General features: G+C 41.7%; 1 protein-coding gene across 5 annotated transcripts in view; it reads right to left on the bottom strand.

Annotated features, from left to right (window-relative positions):
• The window catches only part of NRP1 (neuropilin 1), a 115,276-nt gene extending 87,998 nt beyond the window's left edge, over nt 1-27,278 (bottom strand). For 4 of the 5 annotated variants that reach the window (XM_061996167.1, XM_061996168.1, XM_061996169.1 and 1 more), the window contains exons 1-3: nt 27,148-27,277; nt 26,492-26,994; nt 23,058-23,232 (exon numbers count right to left, since the gene is read on the bottom strand). In XM_061996167.1, the coding sequence (XP_061852151.1) occupies nt 23,058-23,232; nt 26,492-26,558 (242 nt within the window). In that variant the 5' untranslated portion in view covers nt 26,559-26,994; nt 27,148-27,277. Of the gene's footprint in view, nt 1-23,057; nt 23,233-26,491; nt 26,995-27,147 lie in introns of all 5 variants that reach the window. The other variant, XM_061996171.1, reaches the window with a different exon arrangement.
• Nucleotides 27,279-27,566: the final 288 nt, after the last annotated feature.

Genomic DNA, 27,566 nt, shown 5'->3' with positions numbered 1-27,566 from the left:
TGCAGCAGCTTTCCTGTGCACAGGACTGTGGCAGATACCTTAACCAATAGGGAACACCAAAAAACTACTCTCTGCAATCTCCCTTTTGACACTGTGTGAAACTCTGCAGACACAGTAGCAGAGTGCGTGGAAGTCTGCAGGTTCTGCTGGTAGAGCCATGATTTGAAAATATGTTCAAGTCCTGCTCACAGAGCTTTTTCTGGTTCTGCTTGCAGGACCTGCATGGTGTCCTGTCCTGCTGCTCCAGCTCTGCCAAAGTTGAAAACTGACAGAGCTCTATTAATTTAAGTGGATGCAATTTAACCCGCTGAGGCCTAGCCCAAGGCAAGTCCTCCTTAATATATGTATAAACATGTAGCAGTAGGTATATTTAATAGCTGCTTTTATACCTTACGCCTGAGTTGTGGTTTGAAGTTTTCTTTCTCCATTGAAGAATGTGGAATTTGTAAACTGTAATTTGACAAAACTTGTATAGGACCAGAAATGGTAAACCTCCCTATGCATCCCATGAGCAACTGCACATCCTACTCCCAAAGTTTAGACATTGGACCCCTAAGAGCAACTGAAATCTCTACTCCTGAGTAGTAGAAATAGTGCCTGTAATATTACCAGCAGATGAAAATAACAATTTTGTGATTTTGACTTGAAAATGTGGATAATTATTTTTCTAATAGCACTATTTCGTGACTCTGAACTAATAGCCATTTTACAGCTGTGCCCATTTTTGTACACTGTGTATCTGCTTTGTCCTCTTGGTCAGAAAAGATGCTTATTATGGCAGAAGTGAAAATATCACGAAGGTATTTTCATGATGGTTTAGCAGAAAGCTTCAGATTATCAAATCCAGAGGATACAACAAAGAAGACAGACAGCCTCTCTTTGAATTACAAGACCCTCCTGACAGAAAAGAAGTGATGGATTTCTTGCATATGGTTTCTTACTGGATATTAGATATTTTTTAATAGACTCACAATAAACTACAGCAGATGCTTGAAAAGCATGTAATTTGCAATTGATTATAAACATGTATCACAAATCAGGCATTGTATAACTAATAGTTGCCCTGTAATCATATTGCTTTTGTGAATCAGAGATTCAACTTTTCAGTCATTGAAATTTTATTAGTAGTCTTCTACAGGAAATATAACTTGAGGTAGCTAGTAATACCTGCCCGCTACAGCGACGTTTAGGGTACAAATAAAAAAGCTTATCTATGGCTCTACTGGGTGCAACCACGTTTTGACCAGACGAGAGTAGCAGCTTTTGCATTTCTTGAATTTCACTTGCAATTTTGGTACATGCAATTTAGCATGAGATCTATTTAGAAATATGGATAAGATGGGGTAAGAAAAAGAGAAGACATTCTGTATTGTTGTCAGGTAGGGAGGGAAGTTAGTACTGGGTTTGGCTTCCGTGCCTGAATCACATGAAGCAGAGGAGGAAGCTCAGAGACAGAAATGCAACACCAAGAGCAGAGTGCCAGTCTAGAAGTGTTTGAAATGAGCTTCCAAGCTAAATGATTCTGTGATTCCTTGTGCTTCTTGGAAGCTGGAAAAGGAAAGGAAGCTTTCTTCTGAAGATTTTGCAAAGAAGAATAGATGCATCATGATCACTTCAGCATTATTCACACACTCTGACATAATCTTTGTCTTCTTGGTTTGTTCTATGTACTTTCATATGAAAGAGAAGTGTTGAAAATACACAGATGATTCCACAAAAAAGAACATAAATACATCATTTGAATGTGAAAGAGGTGCTAAACAGTGCTCTGATTTAAATGAGGCCTACAGCCAAGAGACACAGGGTCTTAGATATGAGAACAAGACACAAACCCTACTCTACCATGTTTAAAAGCACATTCGTTTTAACTACTCCATGCTGAAATTGTGTTGAGCATTTTTCTCAAGGCCTGGAGCTGCTGAGACAGACAGAACATAGCTGACCTTTGGAGTGGGATTTTTGTAAAATAAATAAACTGGATGGCAGAGTATAAAAGTTACAAACCTCTTTAGAATGTCATATGTGAAAATCTTGTAAACAGTCCATAAATATCACCTGCTGGGAAGGACTTGTGGAAGCTGTTCTCTGTTAACATCTTCCCCTCGAAACACCGAACCATCTGGTAATGACAATTTATTCTATAGCTTTTTGGTTGGCATGTGCCTATAATTATAAACCATGTTATTAAGAGCTTCAGTTTGGAAGCAACACTATCCCATGGCCTGGCATCAAGGGCACTCTTACTGAAGGCTAAAGCACCCAAGGTGACAGCAGCATGTTTGTCTTCCTGTCTCGGGAGGCAACTTTACTGATGTTATAGGTGACTACCAAACATTGTGATTACAAAGCTAAGGTCTCACATTTTCTTCCAGAATCTAACTTCCTGATGAGGAAGTTAGCATTTGATCTAATTACCACTGAAGAAAATGTTTTGTTTTTTTTCCACTAGCAAGGCAGAGCTGGACCAAGATCAACTGAGCAGCAGTGGTTTTAAAACTTGGTAGCTCCCTTGTGACTATCTCTGCTGTAAATAAGTTTCTGAAATAACAAAACCATAGACTGTTTTAAGAGTTAATTTCTTATTGTGTTAATTTTTGAAACAGATTTACTTTTTAGTTATGGATCTGCAAAAAAATGTTTTAAGACCTTATTCTTTTTTACACATAAAACTTCTAAACTATAAAACGATGTCTTTTTATTTTAATAAATTAGGTTTAATTATTCACTGCTCAGCCGACTTTTATCCTAGGAGTGAATTTTTATGGCTGATATTTAAATCCTTGACAGTACTGGCTTATAACAGAATCTCTGACATGTTTTAAACTATTGTGCAGCAGTCCTGGCTGGCACTGCTCTAGTCAGCACACCTTTTAATCTACTGCTTGAATATACTGCTGAAGAAATACTTTAGCTTTTAGTGGACAAAATAGTTGTGGATCCTAAATGACTTGCCATGAGAAATGGAATTAAGAACAGTACATATGGTTTAATAGCTTTATCGTTCTGAGCAGGCACAAAGGCTGACATTTGAAAGTCATTATCCTCTTACACAAGCTGGTACAATTATACTTTTAATCAAGAATTTCTACTTCTTTTGTTACTTCCTGCCTTTCTGAGTTCCTGTGATATACAGTTCCCATTTTGGTCTCATCCTGTTTGCCCTGCTTCGTGTATGTTAAGGGAGTCTAGCTTTACTGTAGGATAGCATTTTTCAAATGCAGCAGCGTACAATAAACAGGAAAGATTCCCTTAGAGACACTGTTTTTAGCTGATCAAAAGGCCATTCTGGCATCCGCTTCTTGCTCAATAAAAACATTATTTAAGGAAAACAGAAACAACTCTAGATTAGCATTGCGTCCTTAGCCTGGCCAAAGCCTCAGCAAAAGAGAGTGCTGGCATCATTACTGCTTATTAATGATGAAGTCTACCCTATTTAGTTACATAAGTTAGAGACAACAAATGAGATTGTAAGTGAAAATACAGTATGATCTATTTTTTCCCTGAATTTTCAAGTACAAAACTACTTCCTACAATTTAGCAAAACATCAGGAACTTAAGGACGCTGCCCTGACAATCTGCCAGGACTCTATGAACTGTATCCGATTTGCATGTTTCAAGTCTGTGGGAGTTTTGCAGCAACAGGAACTTCAGGATTTGAGCTTCATAACTTGGTTTAAGAGTTAGTCATGGTTTTGACCTTGATTAAGACAGGTTTTGAGCTCAGATCTAAACAGATGCATGTGAAAAGTCTGAACAGTACCATTTCATAGGTTTTCATCTGGGGACCTTGATCCACTGGCGACTAAACATGAGCCAGCAGTGGCCAAGACGGCCAATGGCATTCTGGCTTATATCAGAAATAGTTTGAACAGCGGGACCAGGAAAGCAATTGACTCCCTGTACTCGGTGCTTGTTAGGCTGCACCTCAAGTACTGTGTTCAGTTTTGGGCCCCTCACTACAAGAAGGACATTGAGGTGTTGGAACATGTCCAGAGATGGGCAACAAATCTGGTGAAGGGTCTGGAGAATGAGTTTAATGAAGAGCCACTGAGGGAGCTGGGGTTTAGCCTGGAGAAGAGGAGGCTGAGGGAAGACAAGATCTACCTGAAAGAAAATTGTGGCAAGGTGAGGGTTGGTATCTTCACCCAAATAACAAGTGATAGGAAAAGAGGAAATGGCCTCAAATTGTGCCAGGGGAGGTTTAGATTGGCGATTAGGAAGAACTTCATGGAAAGGGTTGTGAAAACACTGGCACAGGTTGCCCTGGGAGATGGTACCATCCCTGGAGAGATTTAAAAGATGTGTAAATGAGGTGCTGAGGAAAATAGTTTGGCAGTGGACTTGGCAGTGTTAGATTAGTGGTTGGACTTGATCTTAAAGGTCTTTTCCAGCCAAAATGATTCTATGATAGTGCCTCATTGTCCACATGGTGTGGTCTGCAGTGGTTACAAATCCAGTGTGCAATGCTTCATCTTAATGGACACAGTCTTGCTCATGTGTTGAAGCAGGAGAATTTGGGCCTTAATTCAGTCATGTTACTAAACATAAGCCTAATTTGTAAGCACCTGTTGGCTGCATTAGATTAAGTGGGGTTCAAGTGTATGTTAAACAGGACTGAATATGTGCTGAGAGAAGAATGGGAAAGCTCAAGTGAGTGACCTGCATTTACTGGATCAGGCAGTCTATGCTGGGTGCATTTATACACTGGTATTTTCCTTTCCATTCCCTTCCACTTCATGGATATTCCTTATATCCTTATGTCCTATCAAGTATCTTCTTTGTTACTGAAGATTAATAACTGCTGACCAGTGTGCTCCTGCAGTGCATGTGCTCTGCAGGAGTGACTTTGAGAGTCACAGACCAGTGAGCACCGGTCACTGTCAGCCTGCCCCACCAAGATTCAAAAAGGCTTTGAGACAGCTCACAGAACCTGCAGGTAACACCACCCAAGCAAACACAATTTTACACTGTAAGAGCATCAACATGTGATATATTTTAAGACAATAGTTTCACTTCTTGAAGAAAACGTTTACATCTATATGAACAGGACATAAAAGTCTTGTGCTCATTATCTGTTTTCATTTTCACTTGTAAATGGATTATACTACTTGTTGTGCATAAAGTCTGTGACATATCAAACAATTTCCAAACAGTTGCAAGACTTTTTCAACCTTACTGAAATGGGCAATCCTGTACCAACCCTGGCAATCAGGTCTGCATCCACCATGACAGAAATGAGCTTCTGCAGCTGTCTGAGTCTGCCAGCTTTCCTGCCCATTTGGGCAGCCATTTCTGAGGACTGAGTGGAATTTATTTCACCTTACAGTAGTTGTCTAAAACCCATAGAAGTACTCTGAGCTAGTTATCCCTTGGCAGCCTGGGGAGAGAGATAAAGACCCCTTGAAAGAATTACTTATCCTGGTGATCAGTCTCAAGGTGGGATGTATTTTTCTGGAGGTATCTTCCTCTCTGTACACTGCAGGAGAAGCCCAGATATCCATTTTAGAGGGGACATCAAGCTTTTGGAAGGATGAATTAGGTTAAATTAGGTGCTCTTTCTGCATGTTCTCACTATTTTTTCTTGTAACAATTTATAAATGACATTTGCTTATGACTCTTGCTCATGCACTTCCAGCTACGCAGAAACTCTGCAGCAAATACACTGTGTTTATTTCCTACACACACACTATTGCTGCATTCTGCTACATGTTCCCTTCACATGGTAATTAATACTGTGCAGCATTCCTTTTGTCAGGAAGAATTCTCTTTGTTGGATCACTTGCAACTGCTTAAAAAGCATTATTAAGCTCAGTTCTGAATTGCCAGATGAAGAGAGAAAATTGCAAAGGAAAGACAGGCATGAAAGTTTTAGAAATTAATAGCAATCTTCTGAAATTTTAAAATGGGAAAGCAGATATAAGAACGGATGATAAAGATGTAATTTTTGGGAAAAAGATGAAATTTAGCCGGTAATTTTGGCTTCTGGCTCTAACTTTCATGTGTGCATCATACAGTTACTAGACACCTGTGCCTGAGACTTGAAACTTGGCTGGGTGTTGCATCCATGTGGTGTAAAATGTCATAGTAGGACTTTGATCTAATGCTGTGACCTAATCTTTCAGGAAGGACAATTCTGTTCCTGACACTCTAGGTCTGGGTGAGCTAGCGATTTTTGTGGATGAACATGCAGCAAGTTCGGAGACTTCAAAAGTGAGGGTAGCTGCTCTTGCAGACAGAGCCAACAAAGGCAGGCGCTTGGCAAATAAACCCAATTCCTGCTTCTCTTATCTTTGACATGTTGCCACAGCTTTACAAACACCTTTCAAAGGAAACATGTTGCAGTCAGGCCAAAGTAGCAGTGTATGCTTCCACTAGTTTTGGCTCACCAGGATGGTGAAGTGGCTGTGCATGTAAGCACAGAGGATGCTGGGCACTCCCAGAGGAGCACATACTATGTGCTCATCAAAGGAAGCTAAAACCCAGAAGCCAGCCCACAAAGCATGTACTCCTGCTGTTTGTAGCCTGCAAAAAGGCAATGAAGCACTCCCAGATGACCGAGGTACAGATGTGGGAGCTCTGTTTCGTCAGAGAGGACTCCAGAATCAGTCTTTCAGATAGCAGCTACAGAGATGTTTAAAGTCTGATTTACTGCAAATTGCCTGCTTGTTGTTTGGCTGTTGCGTATGATCAAAACAGGTCATCCCTGCCAAGGGAGGCAAATGCAATTCTGTCAAACAGCATCTAAGTGCTTCCTTTGCTAAGTGGAAACAATTGGTTCTCCTCCCTTTGCAGACTCCTCCTCAAGTTCCTTAGGTGGCACTGACACAGTTCATAGATCAAGCATGCCAGTACTGATAATATTAAAGAAATAATTGTAAGGAAATATAAGAATGCTTTTTTTCCCCCATAGTAAAATTTCAACTTCCACTACAAAGAAATATGCAACAATCTTACCATCTGTGTCACTTTATTAAGGCCAGATCCACATTACAGCTAGTATGGTGTTCCTATGCTGAAACACTGGGTCATTATTAGCAATTACTAACATAGCTCCATTATTAGCCATGGGATGTCTACAACCAGTTTGCATCATCTGTGCTGCTCTTATTTATTTTGGAGAAAAAATGAACATAAAATGCCTCTGCTGGACTCTGACATGGTGTGTACAAAGGCAGATATCTGTTGCAATCTAGGGGGCGGACAGGGAGGAGGTGACGGAGAGAACTGCTCAGCCACTGAAAGTTACTTTCATCAGTGTTTCCTTTGGCAAAGACTGCTTAGAAAATGCTAGGGGAAAGGTGACAGGGGGGAAAGAGGGAGACAAAAAGAAGCCAAAGATGAAAAGTGTTTTTCTTACTGTAGTTGGTTCAGAAGTTTTTTTGACAGATAATTGCTAATTATTTGAGAGAGATGGGCATTTTTCTGCAGATAACTGTCTCTCATGCCTTAAAACCCTGTAGAGTTAGACTGGAATAGCCTTTAACACCTACTTTATAAAACTCTAAAAACCAGCAGACACCAAATGGTCTATTTAATACCTAGGAAAAGTAGATACACTGCAAGAAAATATTAATCTCTGTTCAAAACCAGATGATTCAAGAACATATTTTCACAGGGCCTTTTAACTTAGACAGCAATTCAGTTATCTGGTTACTGGGTCAGGATGCTTAATGGCTGCGTCCAACACAGAGCGATGCATGAGTGAAGTCACCAGCTCAATGACTGGGGTATGAAGTCTGCTCTAATGTCTGAGTGCACAGTTGTGACTGCTTCTCTTTAGAATTTGCCAAGAATGCACATTAAAAGAGGCTGCAGGGTAAAAAACTACAGCTGCCTGACAGACAGGCAGCAGCCTCATTTTACACAAATCTTGTCTGTACTCCACAGAAATAAAAACAACAGGCTGATTCATAACTTCCAAATTATCCATGCAAGAAAAGTGGATTTTCCCCTGCTATAATGAGAGTGTAGGAGCCTCTCTCCTTAGTGTTGTGCTGGGGAAACAGTCTGCAATCTGCACCCTCTTTGCAGCCGATCCAGACCAGATGCACTAAACCAGGCTTTAACAGCTCACTCCTCAAGAGCTTTTTCATTGCGTGTGCTTGATACCACCCTTAACAGAAAGCCTATTTTTCATCCTTTTCTCCAGATCTCTCTCTTGGGCCCAGATGCTCTGGGAGAGTTTGTCATGCTGGCTGCAGCCACATCCATGTGCTCTCACTATGGACCCCAGGGGATGCAGAGTGGTGGCTCCCCAGGACAGAGTGGAAACTGTCAGACACTTGCAGCCTTGGTGAGCTTTGGGAAAAACTTACCTCCGCCTGGACCAAAGCTGCCTATTTTGGTCCTAAGTCTTGTTTGCCTTCAGCCCTGATAATGAGATAGTTTGCCTTCATGCACTTTCTTTAAAAAAGCCTTTTCTGGGCTTAGCTGAGATGGCAGACTATGACCCAGCAGGATCCTGTGGGAAATGCTTGTGGTCTTACCCCTCAGCCCCACTCCTAGGGTGGACAAGCCTGTGTGACATTTTCATGTATTTTAAAATGGAAAACCACAAGGGAACCTTTATTTTTTTCAATAAAAGCATGCAATATAAATTTTTTAAATGAGTAAGGAGAGCTGGTGTGAAACTAGTATTTACTTGAGCAGAAAGGCTGGGATGGGCAATGAAATAAAGGTTTTGAAACATCTTAACTAAGTGTTCTTTGGTTTTATGAAAACATTGGGTTCATTTAGCTTTTGTATTATATAAAAGAAAATTCTTTTGAGTTTGATGAGGTGATTTCCTGCCATCCCTTCCAAAGTAAATGATCCTGTGATAGAATGAAGTTAATTTAATGCAGCTAAGTAAAAGTTTATTTTCATGTAAGAGTTGAGGAAAAAGAATAAAATTTAAAAGATTTTTCAATATTTTTTCATAAAAAATGAATGCAATTAATGTAAAATAAATGCTGCCACTTTGCTTTCTAGGGGAAGAGAATTGGACTGTTTGAATTTAAGCCATTGCATGACTTTGCCTGGTTTACATACTACATGTTAATAATAATAAAATTTAAGATAGTTTTTCCCACGAAAATTATTCTTTTCTACAAAAGTCTTCAACTAGCAGCAAATTGTGCAGCATTTTTCAGTGCCATTCCCACACAAGCAAAACCCATGGCCATCTACGGAATACTTTTACTGATGCTGAAACTGAACTCATAGGGAAAATTATTGTAATACTTTTCTGGCAAAAGCTATATAAGGTCAGACCTTACCAAAAATGCATTTCCCCTCCAGGTTCCTTAGTGTTAATACAACAAAAAAGGTATTCCTTGTGATACAATAAATAAGTACATACGTGCATATACGTGCAGATGTGTGAGATTTCTCTAGCACAGAAACATATAGTTGAGGTCACAGCAGTGACAGTTCCATTATAATCCCATTTTCATCTGCTCAGAGCTTTCTAAGCTGTATTATTCTGTCACAGAGGTTTACATTTGGTCCCTAGCTCATAGGTGGTTTTTTTTGGAGGTTTCACAAAATCTATTAATCCATTTTTTGAGTTACCAAAGGGTAAAGAAATGCTTTTCCTGCCTCTTAGATTCTTGTAGCCCTGTTATGGCATTGATTTTTACACAGAACCCTCTGCAGAGTTTAATAGCAATCAGGAGCCTGATGTGCCTTAATGACTTCCTCTGTGCGTTCAAAAAATGGCTAAACTTGACAAGTTGAAACCTTCCAAGGGGCCAGCGCTCACTGAGTAATAGCTCCCAGGTCAATTTGGGATTATTATTTTAAAGTAATAACAGAATAAAAACATTAAGATTTACTTGAGTTCATAAAAGTGTTTTGAAAATTAGTTTTGTCCTCAGAACAGCCCCCTGACTTGAGAGCCCTATGGCCACTTCTCAGCTTGTGCACATCAGATTAGACCCACTGCAATTATTGTGACTGCAGCAGGGAAGGATGCAAAGCGTAAAGGAAATACAAAGCAGTTAGTCACAACTTCATCGACTTCACTAGAAACATGCAGACATAAAAATGGTATAGTTAGGTGGAGGATGGGAACCTTAATGTCAGTGTTAGCTATCTTGCACAGTATTTTTGTGTAGTATTTGAAAGAGAAGGCTATCCTGAAAAAATCATCCTACACAACACATAAATGAACGTGGCACAAGAAAGCTTTTTCTGTGTCAGTCCGCCTCATTTATTTCCAACGTGCCTGCCAAGGAATAGCAGTGGGATACTGTAAGGATCCTGCGGCAGCCAGTGTGATCTTTGTCCCAGACATGTCAGCAATTTGCAGATAAGGGTCTTCCCAAGCCAAAAGTCATGTCCTTGTGTTTAATGACTTTCAATCAATTTTCTTCTCATTGGTGTAAATTGGCTTTAAAGCCAAGCAAACATGTAACCTCCATAGCAGTAAGACTCTTAATGCCATTTGATGTATACTCAGAGGAAAGGGCAGAAACACAGGCATGAATCCTGCTCTTTTAAATTTTTGATCATGCAGTGAGGGGTGAAGAAATACAGCCAAGCAGTGATGGCAATATAATTCAACACTTCCATTTCCTTTTGATTCTATTTTTCTTCCATGTCTGTCACTTGAGTGGGAGTTTCAGGGCTGTGACTGAGAACAGAAACAGCATCAGGAAGTTGGAACTTTAACAAGAATACAACATTGACAGCTCTCACAATTTTTATCATGAATATCTTGAAATTTGGTTGCAGGTTTTAAAGTATCAGCTGCTGATATCATGGTTTTGCCAAACTTCTCACTTAAAGTGGAGGAATTTTCTGCTTATTATTGTTACAGAGGAAATCCCCCAAAATATACAGAATGAATAATGAAAAACAAACCAACAGTAATTATTGAGATACAAGGATGTTTACACAGTTTCACAATTTTTTGAAGCCTGACTTATGATGTCCCAAACTTGGAGTGGACAATATTGCAACACTGTTGTGCTTTACTCAGGAAAATGTGAGCTTCCACATCATCTAAGGAGCCAAAGTAGGGAAGGATGAGGCACTAAGTAGAGCAAGAAAACCACAAAATAGCCTGAAATGTTCTGAAAGGAGGCTAAGAAACAAGGTAGGTGACCTAGAACAGTACCTTATGCATTATTTATACTTTAACAACAGAAAACCGGGGAGAAATTTTGCCACTGACTCAAAGGAAGGCAGAATTTAATTCTATGTGCAAGGATGGGGAATGTTCCCTCCGTAGCAGACAGAGCAAGGCCCAAAATCTCTGTCATCTGCCTCCACCCAATAATAGCTTTATAGAAGTAAGTTAAGAATGAATAACTTAACAGCTGCCCAAGGTGGCTCTAAAGTGCTGCTTTCCCTCACTGCACATGAGAAGACAGCCATTAGCATTGCTGCTGCTAGGTTCACTACTCCTTGGGGGACACTGAGTTTGCAGAATGGCCTGGTTTTGTACTGGCAATATGCACACATTTGAAATTGCCTGCTTTTGGATGCTGCTCGGTGCTCAGTTTTGCATTAGTGCTGTGTCTGTTACAGATTCTTCTCATCATGGATAATGTGTCTCTTGTGAACATGAGTCCTATTCTTTATTTTTGTTTAGATAACATTTCTCTCTGAAAGTTAAAAGACTGCCACATGTAATTTTACACAGCAGTGTATTGTTTAAAAAATTGAAATAATTAGCAGGTAGAAGATGAACAAATACCAAACAATGGCAAATAACTGTTACACTGCACTACATTTCCATCCAGCAGCCTCTGAGGACTTCACAAATACTAGTAAGTGCATCCTCAGACACTTGCAAACCAGAGAAATATTATCCTCTCTAAGGAAACTAAGGTACCAAGATGACGACTGACTGGCCCAAGATCAAATAGTATGAGAGAGTTAGCAGCCTCAGTGCCCTGGCACCCAATCCTGTGTATTTCTTTAAGCTATTAGTCAAAAGAGGAGTTTGTACACATGGCAGAAGGTCTTTGGTCTTTATTCCATCTTTATTCCACCTACTTTTGAGAAGATCCTACCCATTCTGCATGAGCAATAAAGTCTGATCTTGCTGAATGGCAAAACTTTAACTGACTTCACTCTGAGTTAATGCCATTTCAGCTACAATACTGGCCTTTCTTCTGAGAATTTCTAGGGAACTTCAGAAATGTAGAGTCAGCTCCTGACTGCTGATATAAATCACTGGGGCTGCACTAACTTCAGCAGAATGATCTTTGGACAAATTAAGAGTACGGCCCATGAAAAACAGCTTCCTTTCTTTACTTACTTTACTTAAAATTATCTGGTATCTTTCAGATGAGAAAGAGTTGAAGCTGGGATGTGACAGGGAAGGATACAGGATAAAGAAAGGATATATTTTCCTTTATATGTTGAGCATATGGGGACATACAACAGTTATCTGGTGATCACATGTTTATTTTCAGAGCACTCAGAGTTTGATTTCAGAGCATCAGCTGAGCTGTGGTTACACCTATGAGCATGTTTTAACTTTGTAACGTCAGGGTTGGGGGCAGGAATGACTAAAAAAAGGGATAAACTGCCTTGCATGTCATATGGAATATCACGAGGTGAGAGTGTGCATATGGATAATTTCCATGGAGTAAGCGAGGTGCTTGAAGGTCACACTGCAGTAATTTATCTAGCTGCCTCGTGAGGCGAGGTCAAAAAAAACCTTCCTGGAAAGCATAAGTTACAGTAGGCAGAGGAACTGCTTAGCTTGGATACTTTGCTTAAGCCTTTGTTTGAAGAGTAAAATCTGGGAGAAAGTGGACACATCAGTAAGGTCCCCAGTATGTACACACACATATATATATATACACACAGCTACATGCAATTTGCAACTTGCAATCAGTAAGGCGAACTAATTAATTTTTGCTAACAAATTTAGCTAACACTGTATCCAAAAACTTCTGCTAGCATTTGTGCCACAGAAGTAGGTCTATACATCCTTTTACAGCCACTTTAGCTATACTAGTTTAGAAACAATTATAGGTAAAGCAGTACAGGCCCTGCTACAAACTGCTGATGCTAGACATCTTTATACCAGCATACATGTATCCTCATCTGTGTGCTGAATTGTTTAAACAATGCACAAACAAAGCTTTAATTGAAATAATTAAATCAGTACAAAAACCAGTGTATGAAGACAAGGCTTTAGAAGACAAAGATTCAATTCTCAAGGAATACATAGGTATGGTTAATTATGAAGCGTAAAAATGTGCAAATTAAAAATGGAATAGTCAGTAGAAGGAGCTGAATTGCCTACAAAATGTGAGAGTGGCTCTTGGAAGTAAGTTTTAAGTTTAATTTGGGGAAGAGATATCTGTGTGGGAAAGGCTCAAGAGCACTTTTTTTGAATAATGACATGCTATGATGGGAAGAATGAGAAGCAATTTGGGCACTATTAGCTACACTGTTCAAGAGTAATAAGGAACTTGAAAATGATGTCAGAGAAATGAGATAAAGAAGACTATTATACTATTTGAAGGCTATCATCTAGTATAGCCATGGAGGATAAATGAAAATGGAAACCAGTACGGAACATAATACGATATGCTTATGGTATTTTGTGTTTGAGCTATTAGCAGGTGCAACGCTACAGGCATCAGTAGAGCTGTCCTCATTTGCTTGGCAGCTCAATGTGGTCTTGTATCTATTTTATATACCTACATTACACAGTGTATGTGCTATTGGAACACGACAGAAAACTTTTGAAATGCATTAGAATGTTAGACTATATAGAGTGGTTAAAATGGGTACGTGCTTTAGCTGCTTGTCATCTGAGATAAAAGGAGATGTCTGCTGTAAACACATGTAAAGAAGTTTTGAATTTAAGCCCAGATATGAATATACAAATAGATAAAGTTTCTAGAATTGTGACACAAAATCTCAGGGGTTTTGTGGGAATGTCAAAAAACACTCAGCAATCAGAACATATGCCTGCCATGTTAATACATCTTATGCCTCTGTCTCCAAAACAGATTACGGAGATGGCTGTGAAACAGGAAAAAAAAAAAGAGCTTTTATTTAAGCACTACCTTTGCATATTTTTGCAGACTTAACTAAAGCTACTCAAATGGAACGACAGCCTAGGATTTCCTCTAAGAAGGGCTTTTAGCATGAGAGATACAAGTCTCTGGCAAAGTGGAGTGATCGCTATGGAAATAGGCAATGTAGCCTATGTTTCTGCATGGTGATCATCTAAAGCTTTTCTAAATTGCTGATCTGCTTTCCTTGTTACAGATGAATATATCAGAGGAAAGTTGGTAGAAGTTGTCTGGCTTAATGACAGATTGGCACAAGATTCTGCAATAAAGTGAACTTTGGTTCTTCCTCGTGTACTTAAAACTTTTCCCAAACCTTCACTTCATGAGCTAAGATTCCGGAGAAGGAATGATGGCTTATTTATGGTGATTTATGAATTGAGTGGACAAAAAGGAATTAAGTTGCATTTTCTACTGTATTGTAAATTACCCTGCAAGCATCTGAAATCCATTGTTATAAGAAGTAACTATTGAGTTTGTGCAGTGCCATAAATGTATGTCCTGGCTATTAGCCCTGCACAAGTGAGTCTGTTGTTTTAATTGACTGTTTATGTGAATAAGATGAGCAAAACTTTGGCTGTGAGTGAGCATTTCTCAGAGGCAGAATAATCACAGGGGTGTGAACCTCTCTATTTGTCTGTAAGTTATAAACTTCCAATTTAAGGAGGATTGTTGTATAAAAAAACCCAAAACCTACTATCTCTATCTTATTTGCCAAGATGGAAAGCCACAGGGTAGAGCTGTGAGAGCAATGCGTGCTTCCACATGCACTGGGGTGCTCCAGCCCACAGTGCAAACGTGTAACGGAGCACAAGATGCTGGGATTAAGCCAGGCTCTCATTCAGTATGAGGCCTGGCTCATCTGTACTTTGGGGAAGCATTTGGCCAATGCAGCTCCACATCCATGTGGAAGGCAGCAGACAACTGTCCAGTTTCTCCTGTACAACAGCTGGTTGCCGTGCTTCTGGGATGTGTATAGTTTCTTCTGGAAGAAATCACCACGTCAAATGGGTGTCTCTTCCACATATGGAGATATTTTCTCAATGGTCCTTTTGAGACATCTAAATTCTTCACTTTATAGCATTACGTAGAATAGTTGTAATGCTATTAACAGGCAAGATGAGTCTAAATACGCACAATCCTTTCCTGTTCAAATGAGTTATTATAAGGCTCACACAGTTCACAACCAGCTTTGTTGATCACAGAGTTTCACAGTACCTTATGTGTGAGAAACAATCAGAAATTTGATTTTTGAGGTTACGTTTTTAAAAACCTTTGATATTGCCCATGAAAATCAATTTCCTCCATGCAAGTTTAGCACTTGGGAAGGGGGTTATTCTCACATTTTTGTGAACTCCTACAGAAAAGCAAATGACCTATGCTCCCAAAAAGTTGGCAGGTGACTTATTAAAACTTCTCTCAAATCTCCTTCAGGAAGTTCATTAAAACTCTATTTGGAAATAGCCAGGTGCTTGCTTCCCACGGTGCAAAAGGGAAATCTGTCACCCTGTTTAAAAAATTGTTTGGTTACTTGGGATAGAGAAATGATCATTATACCAAGCTGTGTGGTTTTGTGATGGAAAACTGTGGCTTGGTGAGAAAAGTGCCAAGGTCAATGCAATGAAAGACCCACACTGAACTCAGACCTGATTTCAGAAGTCAGTGGTGGATGGAGGCCAGGAGAACAAAGTCTTTTCTGTGGTTCACTTGAAAACACTTTTTAAGATTCTGGATAAAAATAACTCTCAAGCTTGAGAGGGTTTTTAGCTTGAAAAAAATATCATTAGGAGACATTTTTATGTTTTAAGAGTATCGCTAAAGCTGACAAAATTACCTTGTTTGACCCTGGATCCTGACCTAAATGATACGGCCAAGTCAACTAACAGGAAAATAGCAGGGCTAAGCCTTTTTCATTCTTTATTCTGCCAAACCACTGCCTCTTGCAATCAGGATTGATTACAAACACCCAATTAAGAGGCATTTGGAACATGATCTGAACACTAATCCCGTCTCTTTTTCTCTTTATATCCAATTATCAGCCTTAAGATGAGTATTAGTGCTTTAATTAGTAGATTTACTTTAGGAACTTCTACATAAACTAAGAAATCTATACTATACGCTTAAATGTGTGTATATATACACTGTCTTGAAGAGGTGCATGGAACACATTTGTCTATATCCAAGTACTTCTGTGTGATATATAAGTCTAGACATACACATGTTAGTGCATTTATATCCTGTTTTCAGACATAATTTAATTATTTAGAAATACTACAGAAGAAAATAATTGAATTTAGTTTTACATCAGCTGTACAAAAAAAAATCTCTGTATCATCATTATCAAATTATGATCCAATGTTATAGCTTGCAATAAGCTATAATTAAGAAACTAATTTTCAGCAACACATAGGTTTTTGTTTTAATTACATTAGCACAGGAGAGGTGGATGAAGAGGAGAGCAGGGTGGAGTTGACTGAGAACCTATCAAATGTTTCATGGGGCTAATACCAATGACTCTGGGTTTCAACTCAGAAAGGAAACTGTCTGTCTCTGTCCACAGAAAGGATGAAGGATTAGGCTTATGAGAATCCATATTTGACCCTCAAACATCTTCCTGTTTGAGGGATATCTGGTAGTGGAACATCAAGACAGAATTCTCCCCAGTGTTCACTTAACTGTCTTGGATTAATAGAAACACCTGCATATGATTGTTATTTCTATTTTAATGCTCTACTGTACAGAGATTCAAGTAAAGACTCTGATGTGCCAGGTAATGCACCCATACACAGAGTGCAAGACGAGGCTCTGGTTCCAACACCTCAGCCCCGAACGCAGGCCAGCACAGACTCTCTAGAAGTTTGGTCATAGTTTCCCTAATACCTTTTCCTGTGAAAATTCAAACCCAAACCAGTACTCTAAAGGAAAGGATTGTTAAACAGTTTGACAACAGAGAGTCAACTGCTTGGATAAACAACAAGAGAGTTGGTTTATCGTGCTGTGTAATCAGAAAAACAATATAATTTCCAACATCTTTCAACTCTTATTTAGCCTCCAAAGCACAATAAAATAAAGGCATTATCTTTAGATACTTGCATCTGATACTTGTGTGCAAATACATGCTGAATCCTGTGGCAAAAAAACATATACTTGTATATACTTTTATGATTCAGAGCCTTCAAGTTAAGAGAAAGAATTACTGTTATGTATGTCTGTGTGGTAACATGTCTACTGCAACAAGTGTTTTTTGCTTCCCCGATACTGCACAGGCTCTGAGCTGACTCTTATCCTTGGCAGAGTTTACTGTAGTGTTCCAGAGGGTATCAAATAGGAGTGGTCACCAGCAGGGCTGCCTGGAGTCTAGCATCATGCTCCATGAGAAAGCCTTTCTTGTGCTTTATATAAAGCAATGCCCTGGAAGTGCACCCAGAAACATGAGGTATCACACATCCCTCAAATCCACTGCAATGACTCATCCTAAACTATGCCAAAAATACTTGTTTCTTGTTTTGGGAACAGAATGAAAGATGGTCCTCTTCATCTCTTTAGTACGTCCAAATTGTCTCTCAGTGAAACCAAACATCTTTTGAAAGAGAGATTTTTGAGAGAGATAAGGGGATGGAGATGCCACCCCTTTGACCCAGCTATGGCCTTCCCAGTGGGTCGGTGCTGGGCCCATCCTTCTCATGGCTGTATGGAGCCTGGCTTTGACAGAGAGACATTCAGGCCCGTGCCAGCTTCCTGCAGTGAAGTATGTAGTGGGGTGGCTCAAAGTGTGTGGGGTGGGCAATTTAATTAATTCAAATAAAAGCAAACACAGGAGTGTGGACATTCATCCAACTGCCCTCAGCAGGTGAGGAGGTGACATTCCTGCCTGGCTTGGGTACCTTGTCCTGAGGAAAAAAGCTAAAAGCCCAGTGCTTTTTGGATTGGGCCCACTGCCCATGGGATTGGTGCCAGACCATTAAAACTGTATTTCTGCTTGAAAGCTCAGAGACCTTGACTTCTCTGCTAAACCATGGGCAAATATGGTCCCTGCCTGTCACAGGCTGGATTGAATCTGCTCCTTTGCTAGCTCTGCTCCTTATCTGGCATTGTCGCCTGCAGTCAGCTCACATCCTGCCACACTCAACAGCAGTGGAGGAAGAGGGAATTAGGAAGCTCTGACTGACATTTGCCATCAAAATGAGCCCTACAGTCATAAACCAGTCCTATATGGCCTGTGCTGCACCCGTCCTCACAGCCTTAAAGAGCAACAGGAGACAGTTCTGTGGAACTGGAGAGCAAAATTCCCATTGCTTTTAACAATAATGGGGCTACACTGGGCTCAGATCTTCCATCACACCTGAGATGTCCTTGGTGCAGTTTGTGGGAGCAGTTCAGGGCTGGTAAGCCCAGAGCCAAGCTGTAGCTTCATTTCTAGGCAGTCAGAAAACAGCTATCATGTGCAGCCATTGACAGGACCCCACTGATAAAAAAGGCTTGGTAGGCAGCCAAACAATGTCCTTTACAGGTGGTTCTTCTCTAGAGAGACACCTAGGACATCTGCATCATTGCGCTGATGTGGCAGCACAATTCTATTGGGGAACCTCTTACTCCCAGTGGCTTAATCCAAAGGGCTGAAAAACCACCTCTGCACAAGAGAAACTTGAGGCACAAAGTCAGAACAAATCAGAGCTTGCTGCATAGAAGAATAAGATTAGACAAAAGTAAATGAAAACTTAAACTTTAAAGAAACTGAAGAAAGTCTGAGCCATGGCTTGTCTTGCTCCTGTTTATTTTACCAGTCTCAGTTTGTAATGCCTACAGATTTATAGCATAAATCCATTGACATTATTTAGAAATAAAATGGATGGATGAATTTCTAACGTTATTAACGTCTATAGGATTTCTGTGGGGTTACAGTTTCACACTGAAGGGCTATGCTTTAGCATACACAAGGATCTGGAGGAGTAGTTTTTCTTCTATATAAACAAACATAGGTATTTTTTTCTCTGTATTCTTTAACTAACTGCAGTTTCTCTATAGCTTTAATCTCATCGGTGTAACTAATCCCTAGTAAATGCAATATAAAGAATAATTATCTATGATATCTCTCTTTCTAAAACACGAATGTTTCCAAAAGGGGCACTTTCTCCACTCCAAGTGATTTGACAGCATTGTGTACACACTCTATAATTGTCAAGCAAAGATGATATTTACTCTCCACCTCTATAAACGATGGCCAATAAACCAATTGTGCTGTGTGGTATACTTATGAAAACCTTGTAAAACAATATAGTCAAGTCTGGCAACAAAGTCAATAATTTGTCAGTAAGGAAACCACTATTGGGCTTTCTCTACCCAACCCTCCACCTTTCCTAAGCCTTTTTCTTCTGAAGCTTCACATTCATTTTCTTAATGTTTTTAACCTAGTGTCTGTGAAATTTTTATTGCTCCCTAGATAATGACATTTGATCTGAATGTAACCACACACCTCTTTGCTCAGCAACATTTGTCACAAACCATTATAAATTATCATGCTGATAGTGTGCATTGCTGGGAAACCGGAAAAGTTCCATAAATTGAAAGTACTGTATCAGTGACATTCTTGTTTATTATCGAGGTATAAAGTTTTACTAGATTCAAGATGGCTACATTTACACAGTAGGATATTTTAGCAACACGAGACTTGTACTGCCTGCACTAAGTGCTGAAAAGCATTCACCCCATGCAACAAACACTGGAGCGTTTTAACTAATATGTAGTCATATGTTTTGTCTCCTCTGTTCCTGTTAACCATGTTCCTGACTCCACAAATGCACGGCTATTACTGGGGCTTGCTTGAGAAAAGGCAAAATGGCAAGCAGAAACTACTTTTCTCTTAAAGTAAAACCACAATTTCTGTTTCTTGGCCTCCTGGAGAGGAGGCATAACACTCATTAAAGTTAAAAGTTTAAAAGAGACTGTGTGTTTTTTCATTATGTATGTCCTTGATAACAATCTGTGGTTGACAAGATTGTATACTTCCCGTCGAAACCCAGGGCTTCCATTATGCTCGTTCAGTAGTTATGGCTAGAAGATTTTTATTAGATGAACCTAGCTTGTGTGAACATATTTTTAATTATTTGCGTATCTTTATTCTTCAAAACTGGGAAAGCTGAGTCCTTTGGAATGCCTCCAGAGAAACAGGAATTTTCACCATGTTTGCTTGAAATTTAAAACGGCTGAAATGGCCCTGATCGTCAAAAAGCCATACATATATGAATTTTATTAGGAGTCATTTGAGAAATACTTATTCATTAAAGCATAGCATAATAAGTAGGTAAATCAAGGGCATATTTTTAAAATTAATTCCAAACCTTAACATCCAAAGAGACTAACTGGGAACAGCTTCAGTACAGCTAATGCTTGGATTTGCTGCTTTTGATTCTCCTCAGAGAATCAACCTTTCACCAGTTTTACATTTCAATACCTCTAGTCTTCTATATAGAGTAATATTAAAACAAAGTTAGATAAGGTCTCTTGATTTTCTTGTTGGCACTACAGAACAAGAAGGTAACCTTTCCAAAGTCACATTGTTTCCCTCCCCAGACTCAGAAGGTCCTTGTTATTAAAGTTGTTTTCAACGCTAGCTAAGGTCTAAGATGCAATGAACAGTATTATAAAGAGGATTTTGGGAGCTAGGCCAGCAAGCTAATCTTCTCCTCTAGTTTGCTCTAATTGTATGGGGCATTTTTTGTTTCCAGACATGAATTCCCTCATCTCTCATTTTCTATCTGCATTTCATATTTAAGTGCTTATTAATTTCCAGTGCTAAACCTTTCAATAAACTAGAGTGTAACATGAATTGCACATTTCTAGATTGCAGGCTGAGTTGCTAATAATCTAAGTATATTAGGACATCAAAATGTACTTAGCTGCAAAATCAAAAAAATCTTGTGACATATTTGATTGCATTAATCTCCTGTTGTAACCAATATTTGCTACAAGGAATGTGAGTTTTGTCAGTAGAAACCGAAATTTCAAGCCATAGAGATTGTTGACAAATTCCTATTGCTGAAATAATTTTCTATTATTCTGGTCCAAAGTGTTTTGGCACAAATACAGTCCCTTTCAAGTTAAAAAGAGTAATTTTAAATATAAGTGAAATAGCAGCTGAGTAATTTAGCATAGCCTAAGAGATTAGCATTTCAGCATAGACCAAATAATGGTAAACTCATCACCACCACACACTGCAAAGACAATGCAAACGACCCTATTTAGAGACTTCCTTCCACCCACTACCATGTCATTACTGCACTAGGCCCCTGTTCAGAGGAAGAAATAATGCAAGTGGGGAGAATGGACAATGAATATTGTGAAGGGAGAAATGGAGGGAGGGAGTCAATCCCTTCTCTGGACCCAGTTCAGCTCAGTCTAGCACTGTTTTGATCAACACTATGCCACAAAGATTAGTTGTTCTTCAAATAATTGCATGCTCTACACCAATTTACTGCTGTCAAAGACTATGTTGGTTTTACAGCCTTGGAAAAACATGTATTCTAGCAAGGAACAAAAAGGATTTGACACTGAAATATGCTTGATTTAATTTCCTAATCTCTGTCTAAGAGATAAAGAGAAGCAGACAAACATTTTAAAGCATTGTCCCACAGAGTGAGAACAAAACCTGTAGCATGAAGACACAGGGAACTGAATCACGGCCCAAGTACAACAAATTAAAAATTAAAGAATGGGAAGTCAGCGTGTGAACATATGGCATGAATATGAGCTGCAGCTCCAACACCACAGTAAAAACTCATTTTAACGAAGAGTCAGTTTGGTTTTATGACCATAGGGTTTTCCTGCATTATCACTCCACTATGGTACTGGAATGCTGATGTCTAAGAGCTTATAAAAAACAACAAAAAGGCATCTAAGCACCACACTGCCTCATTAAAGAACTTCATCTTGAGGGAAATCAATAATTGTCATCTAAGTAATCAATTTATTAAATAATAGCAGCAAAGACGTGCATGGTAAAAATTAAGTGCTTGAGTACAGTTGCTCTCAAGTTTTTTCAGGACCACATCCTATAAAGTCCCAAATACTCCCATCCAATGCCAAACACCAATAGCTATTGAGTTTAATCTTTCTGACACACAGAGAAAACCCTGACTGGTAGCACCAATGAAAAATAACTCTCTCTTCTAGTTGCCAGAAGGAGTTGGAAAAAAACATGATATTCAAGAAATTTTAAAATAATGAATCAATAAAACAGTTTCTTCATTAAACAAGTACCCTGAATTTAGAGGGCATGTTAAGGAGAATGATCTGACCACGTGTTGCCTTGTGCAAGCTACATGGTTTACAGATGTGGGGAAAAGTGGAGAACAGTTCTGGAAGGCTGTGACTCCCCTTCTTGCTCTTGAAAACAGCTGGTGAAAGGGAACGTGAGCACAGGGGGGCAAAGGGAGCCTCAGCCACCCCTGTCCTCTGCTCAGGGCACTGCCGTAGAGCAGGAGAAGGGAAAAGAAGAGCTGTTGGCTATAAATCAGCAGCAAAAGCAGAAAGGGGGAAATATAACTATCAGTCCTGCAGTCCACTGCCCCTTAAGGGGTGAGAGTAAATGCCAGACAAATCCGCGTTAAGAGGATTTGGCGGTTTGTAAATTGCCTGTTTCTGATACAGCTGCGGGAATGCAAAAATGAAAGGAACTATGTTTTAAAACTCCTAGAGACTTACTCAAACAAGCAAGCAGGCCGACAAACATGCAACGGTGCCTCACCCTGATCGCGCCCGCACAACGTGCATCATCACCACCGCCACTCACTTGCAGACGGAATCCAAACACTACAAAAACTCAAAAAGTCGCAAAACTCTTTTTAACCTCCCCTGCCCGAAGGATGCTCCGCCGAACGCTACGGAAACACGGTCCTCATCCCGCCGGCAATGAGAGGGGCCGGGGGTGGCGCGGGCGCGGAGCATAGCGCGGCGGGAGATCCGCGGGCGCGGCGCGGTGGCGGCGGCGGGCCGGCAGGTGGCGCCGTGGCGCCCGGCAGCGCCCGCACTTACTTGCAGTCGCGGTCCTCCAGGTCGAAGTGGGGGTTGAAGTTGATCATGATCCTCTGGTAAGGCTCCGGCGCCTGGATCAGCCACTCGCACTTCTGGCTGGGGTGGTAGGACTGGGGGTAGCCGGGAGACGTCAGGTACCCGGGGCTTACAATTTTGATGGTGTCGCCGCACTTATCTGCAGGGGAAGCAAACAGATGGGCTTTTCTCAGTCCGCCCCCCCGCCCCGCGGCTAGCACCCGGTTTCAGCCGGCCGCAGACAACCGGCCGAGCGCCGTGGGAATGCTGGACGGGACGGGGGGAGGCGCGCAAGCGAACTTTCGCTGCACCCTTATGCCTTTAGCTAAAAAAGGCATCTCTGCTACATTTTACCGAAGGGAAGAGGTCTGCCACTTCGTGCCCATCCTTAATTCCAGCGGCTGGACCCACAGCATACAGCAAAAGATACCCCATTCCTAAGCAGCATCCTTTTAAAAAGATCCCCTCCCCTTACAGAGTCCAAACTTTGCATCCCCACAGCAGCATCAATGTTGTCTCAGAAGGTGTCTGAGACTCAATTGTCTCCAAAAAAAGTATAATCTTCTGAAGTATGAAGTTTTGAGGAAAGCTGGGAGGAGAACTAAAAGGATGCCATTTGACCCCCTGCCCAGCTATGAGGTAAGCCTGGTCTGTGTCACAGCCCACTGAGATTGTCTTGGTGGATACAAGCTCATTCACAGCAGACCCTGCCTTTGTTTTATCAGTCAATAAATCTAGGCAGGTTGAAACTATCTGTGCTCTTCAAACCCAGGGTAGCAGAGAACAAAGTGGTTTTAGTGAAGCAGAAATCACCCGCTATTTATTCCTTCAAGGAAGTTTGTTCATGCTTGGAGACTGCATCAAAGTAATGGAGCAGAACAACATCCTTTCCTCTTCCCTCTGTCCCTTCCTTCCCCCAACAACAACAAAGATTTATTTCTAATAGCAAAAGAGTTGCAAAAGTTTCCAGAATCACCAAGTGTGACTGTGAAATGTGGAATGCTGCTTCTTGCTCCTTTGGCCATCATTTTAAAGTTTATAGGAAAAATTAAAAGGGATGAGGAATCTAGCCTACACTGTGAGTCACTTCCCTGTCCAGTGCAGGTTTGTGTTACCACTTTTCTACTACTATGGGTCTTTTTCTATAGGCCTTCAGGGAGGAAAAACTTTCTCCACACAATGATTGTTTAATTTGGAGCAATAAAATATGACAGTGAACTACAGACAGGAAGAATGTCCACACTACAAAGCAAGACTATATATCACTACATGCCAATAATGGTACATACAGGCTGCAGTGCTGTAGCTAATATGTTCTCTGTGAAAGCAAAATGGTATTCCTTGCTCTCAGCATGAATTTATAAATGTATGGGATTTTATTGTAGGAAAAAACAGGTCAAATGGAAATGAATGAGTAAGCACACATCAAAAATGTATAAAGCTACACTCTTTATAGAAATTATTTTCAATAAATTGGGAGGGAAGGGTATATATCCTCAGCTGTGCAGGCAAAACCCAGATATTGCTAAGCATATTGCTGGGAAAGACTATCTTATTATTTATTTCCTCTTTGCCTTTGCAAAACAGGCTGTTTTCCTCTGACCAGAACAAAAGGCGTTGCAGCTCAAAGCTCAAAAGCTGTCACTGGTGATCTTGCTAATCCGCTGGCTGGGGCTCTCAGGGAATCTTGCTTTTTCCTCCCTGTGTAAGCACACTCGGAAAGTGATCCTGTCTCATTAAGCCCACTCCAGTCTTGCAAACAACATGGCAGAGTCTGGCATCTGTTAAATGCCTGAAATAAAGCAGTGCTGCTTCTAGTCACTTGACAGAGTCACTTTAGAGGACGCTGAGGTGGACTCAGTACCACCAGCGCTCCTTAATCTGCGACTTCTGGGAAAGTGACAGTGTAATAAGATAATGCGGTCTGCTAGACTCCCTGGCTCTGTGCAATCTCTCTCACACTTGATTAAGAAGAGCAGGTTCTAATGACTTTGGGCCATTAGTTCTAAATAAGGTTAATGAATTAATTTAGCAGACACTAGTACCGCATGTAGGTGAAGGTGGCATTAGTAGGTCTGGTAGGTTACAGAGGAGGTTAATGGCCTTGGTTACTCTAGCAAGGCCACCACATTAACTGCTCACGGTGGAGGCTTCTGCCCAGAAACCTGCTCTACTCTCCTTTCAATGGGGAGAAACAATCAACAGGAGCATGAGTTGGCCCCTTCCCACCTCTCATAGGATGGAGGACTAGGGGCACCTGGTTAATGTGGGAGCCAGGCAGGTGGCTGCCCACACCCCTCACCTGGGCCAGGGGCTGAGCAACGTGCCTCTCTCAGAGCATCCCCAAGTTGGGCTTGGCATATACCTCCAGAACCTTTGCTCCTGTGCCACAGCACTGCAGGAGACAGCTTGCCCTGATTAAATTAAGCAGCCTCCTCATATTGGGAAAGAGATTAACTTCTATCATAAAACACGCAATTTTAATACTCTCTCTTCCATGACACTCTGCTTGCGGTCTCTTATTAAAACAATATACCAGCATAAGTGGAGGGTGCTCTCTTCTTTTAATTACTTTGATTGAAAACCCAGTCAGGAAAAAGTAAATATTTGATAATTAGTTAATAATAATTGCTCAGGATTTGTCGGGAAAGGAAGACTTGCACGAGCTGTTTCATGTGCAAGAGCTAAACGTCAAGCAGTCTCACAATTAGACTGTCTTTAAAAATGCATCATGCAGTGAAATATTCACGGTGCCCTGGCATTGTTCAGGGAAGGAGGAGCACGCTGCTTTTAATTAGTTGTGTTTTCAAGGGCTGCCTGATAGTACACTAGCTACATCAGTCATTCGTTACGGGATTTATCTCTTGGAAAGGAGTCTTGAGCTTTCATAGAAAAGCTCAGCTTCTCTCTGGCACTGTGCAAGTTGCACGTAAACTGCAGACTTGGGAAAGGGGCAGTCTAGCGAGCTCTCTCTTTGAAGACTACCCGCAGGTATACACACACACAGCTAGCGAAAGGCACGATAATCTGAAATCTTAACGTTTTGGAAAAAGAAAGGGGGGATGACGAAGAGAACGCCTTCCTTTTAAAGTGTTCATTATCTTTCAGATATCGAAGGCGAGATTTAATTGCCTATGGGAGGAAACATTATTAAGATAATTGGCTGTCCTGATCTAGCGAGAATGAGCAGCCTGCTTTATACAACAACCTAAAAGAGCGTAAAATAAAGTCGGAAGGCAATGCCAGGGCGGGCAGTCCTCGGGCGAGGATCGTGCCACCTCCCATCTCCGGCCGAAAGTTCCCCCCGCCGGGCTCGAGTGGATGCTGGCCCCATCGGCTGACGGGCCCCAGCGTCCGCCCCCCCTCCAGCCCCGCTCCGCCAGCCTGAGCTGAGACCTGACTTCCCCCGTGACACTTACCGCTTCTTAGAGCCCCGGCGAGGGTGAAGGTGAGGGTTGCACAGCGCAGGAGAAGTCCCCAATCCATTTTTCCCTTCCGACAGCAGGGAAAGGAGGAAAAAATAAAAAAAAAGTAACAACAACAAAAAAAAAGCCCTCCACGCACAACACTTCCGAGGTCTTAAATCCTCCAGCCGGAGTCGGGAGCAGAAAGCACGGTCGGCAAGGGCAGTCCCGGGGGCAGAGGGAGGCTGGCTTCTTTCTGTGCCTCAAGTCGCCCGCATCCTGTCATTTAGCTCCGGCTCCCTCTCCCTTTCCCCACACTTGTTCCTTCTCCAGGCGCTGCTGCCCCTGCCATTCCCAGACTAGAAAGCCAAATGAAAACGAAGGAAAACAAAACAAAACAAAACAAAAAACCAACCCCAACAAATAGACAAACAAGACAGACAAAAATCCGGGCGGCTGCTGGCACCTCGGGAGTGCTCTGCCGGGGGGGGGCTCCGGGAGACGGGGCGGGGGGTGCTCTGCGGAGAGAGGAAGGGAAAGCGGCCGTCAGCGGGGACCAGTCGGGCACCGGAGTTTGGCAAACTGCGTTCCCTCGCCTGTCCCGCTCTCTCGCAGCCGCGGCTCCTGCGGGGCCGCCAGCTCCGGGCGGCGGTACCCGGCGCCCCACTCACCTGCCCCGGCGGGAGGCGAGCCGGCGCGCTGCCGCTGCAGGGACTCCCGGCCGGCCGGGGAAGGGAGAAGCACCCGGGCGGCTCCTGCTCGCAGCCTGAGGAAGAGGAGCGCAACTCAGCGGCAATAAGAGAGGCCGAGGAGCTGCCGTCTCCCAAGCCCCAGTCCCCTCCCCCTCCCCGCCCTCCTCCTTCTCCTCCTCCTCCTCAGCCCCCCAAGACATCGGCGGCGCGGAAGAACCGACAAACACACACGGCAAGCCCGAGCCCTGACATTCAGCCGAGGCGGGGGGCTGGCTCGGGGCTACGCGGAGGGGAGAGAGGGGGGACGAGAGGCGGCCTCCCCCGCCACGGCAGGTAGAGCCAACCCGGCCGGAGGCACTCACCTGCGCCCCGCCGCCCCCCCGGGCTCCCGCCGTGCC

The sequence above is a fragment of the Colius striatus genome, chromosome 5 (assembly GCF_028858725.1).
Source record: "Colius striatus isolate bColStr4 chromosome 5, bColStr4.1.hap1, whole genome shotgun sequence".
In the NCBI taxonomy this organism is placed as follows: domain Eukaryota; kingdom Metazoa; phylum Chordata; class Aves; order Coliiformes; family Coliidae; genus Colius; species Colius striatus.
The sequence above is the reverse complement of the archived record's forward strand: the minus strand, read 5'-3'. Positions and strand labels throughout refer to the sequence as shown.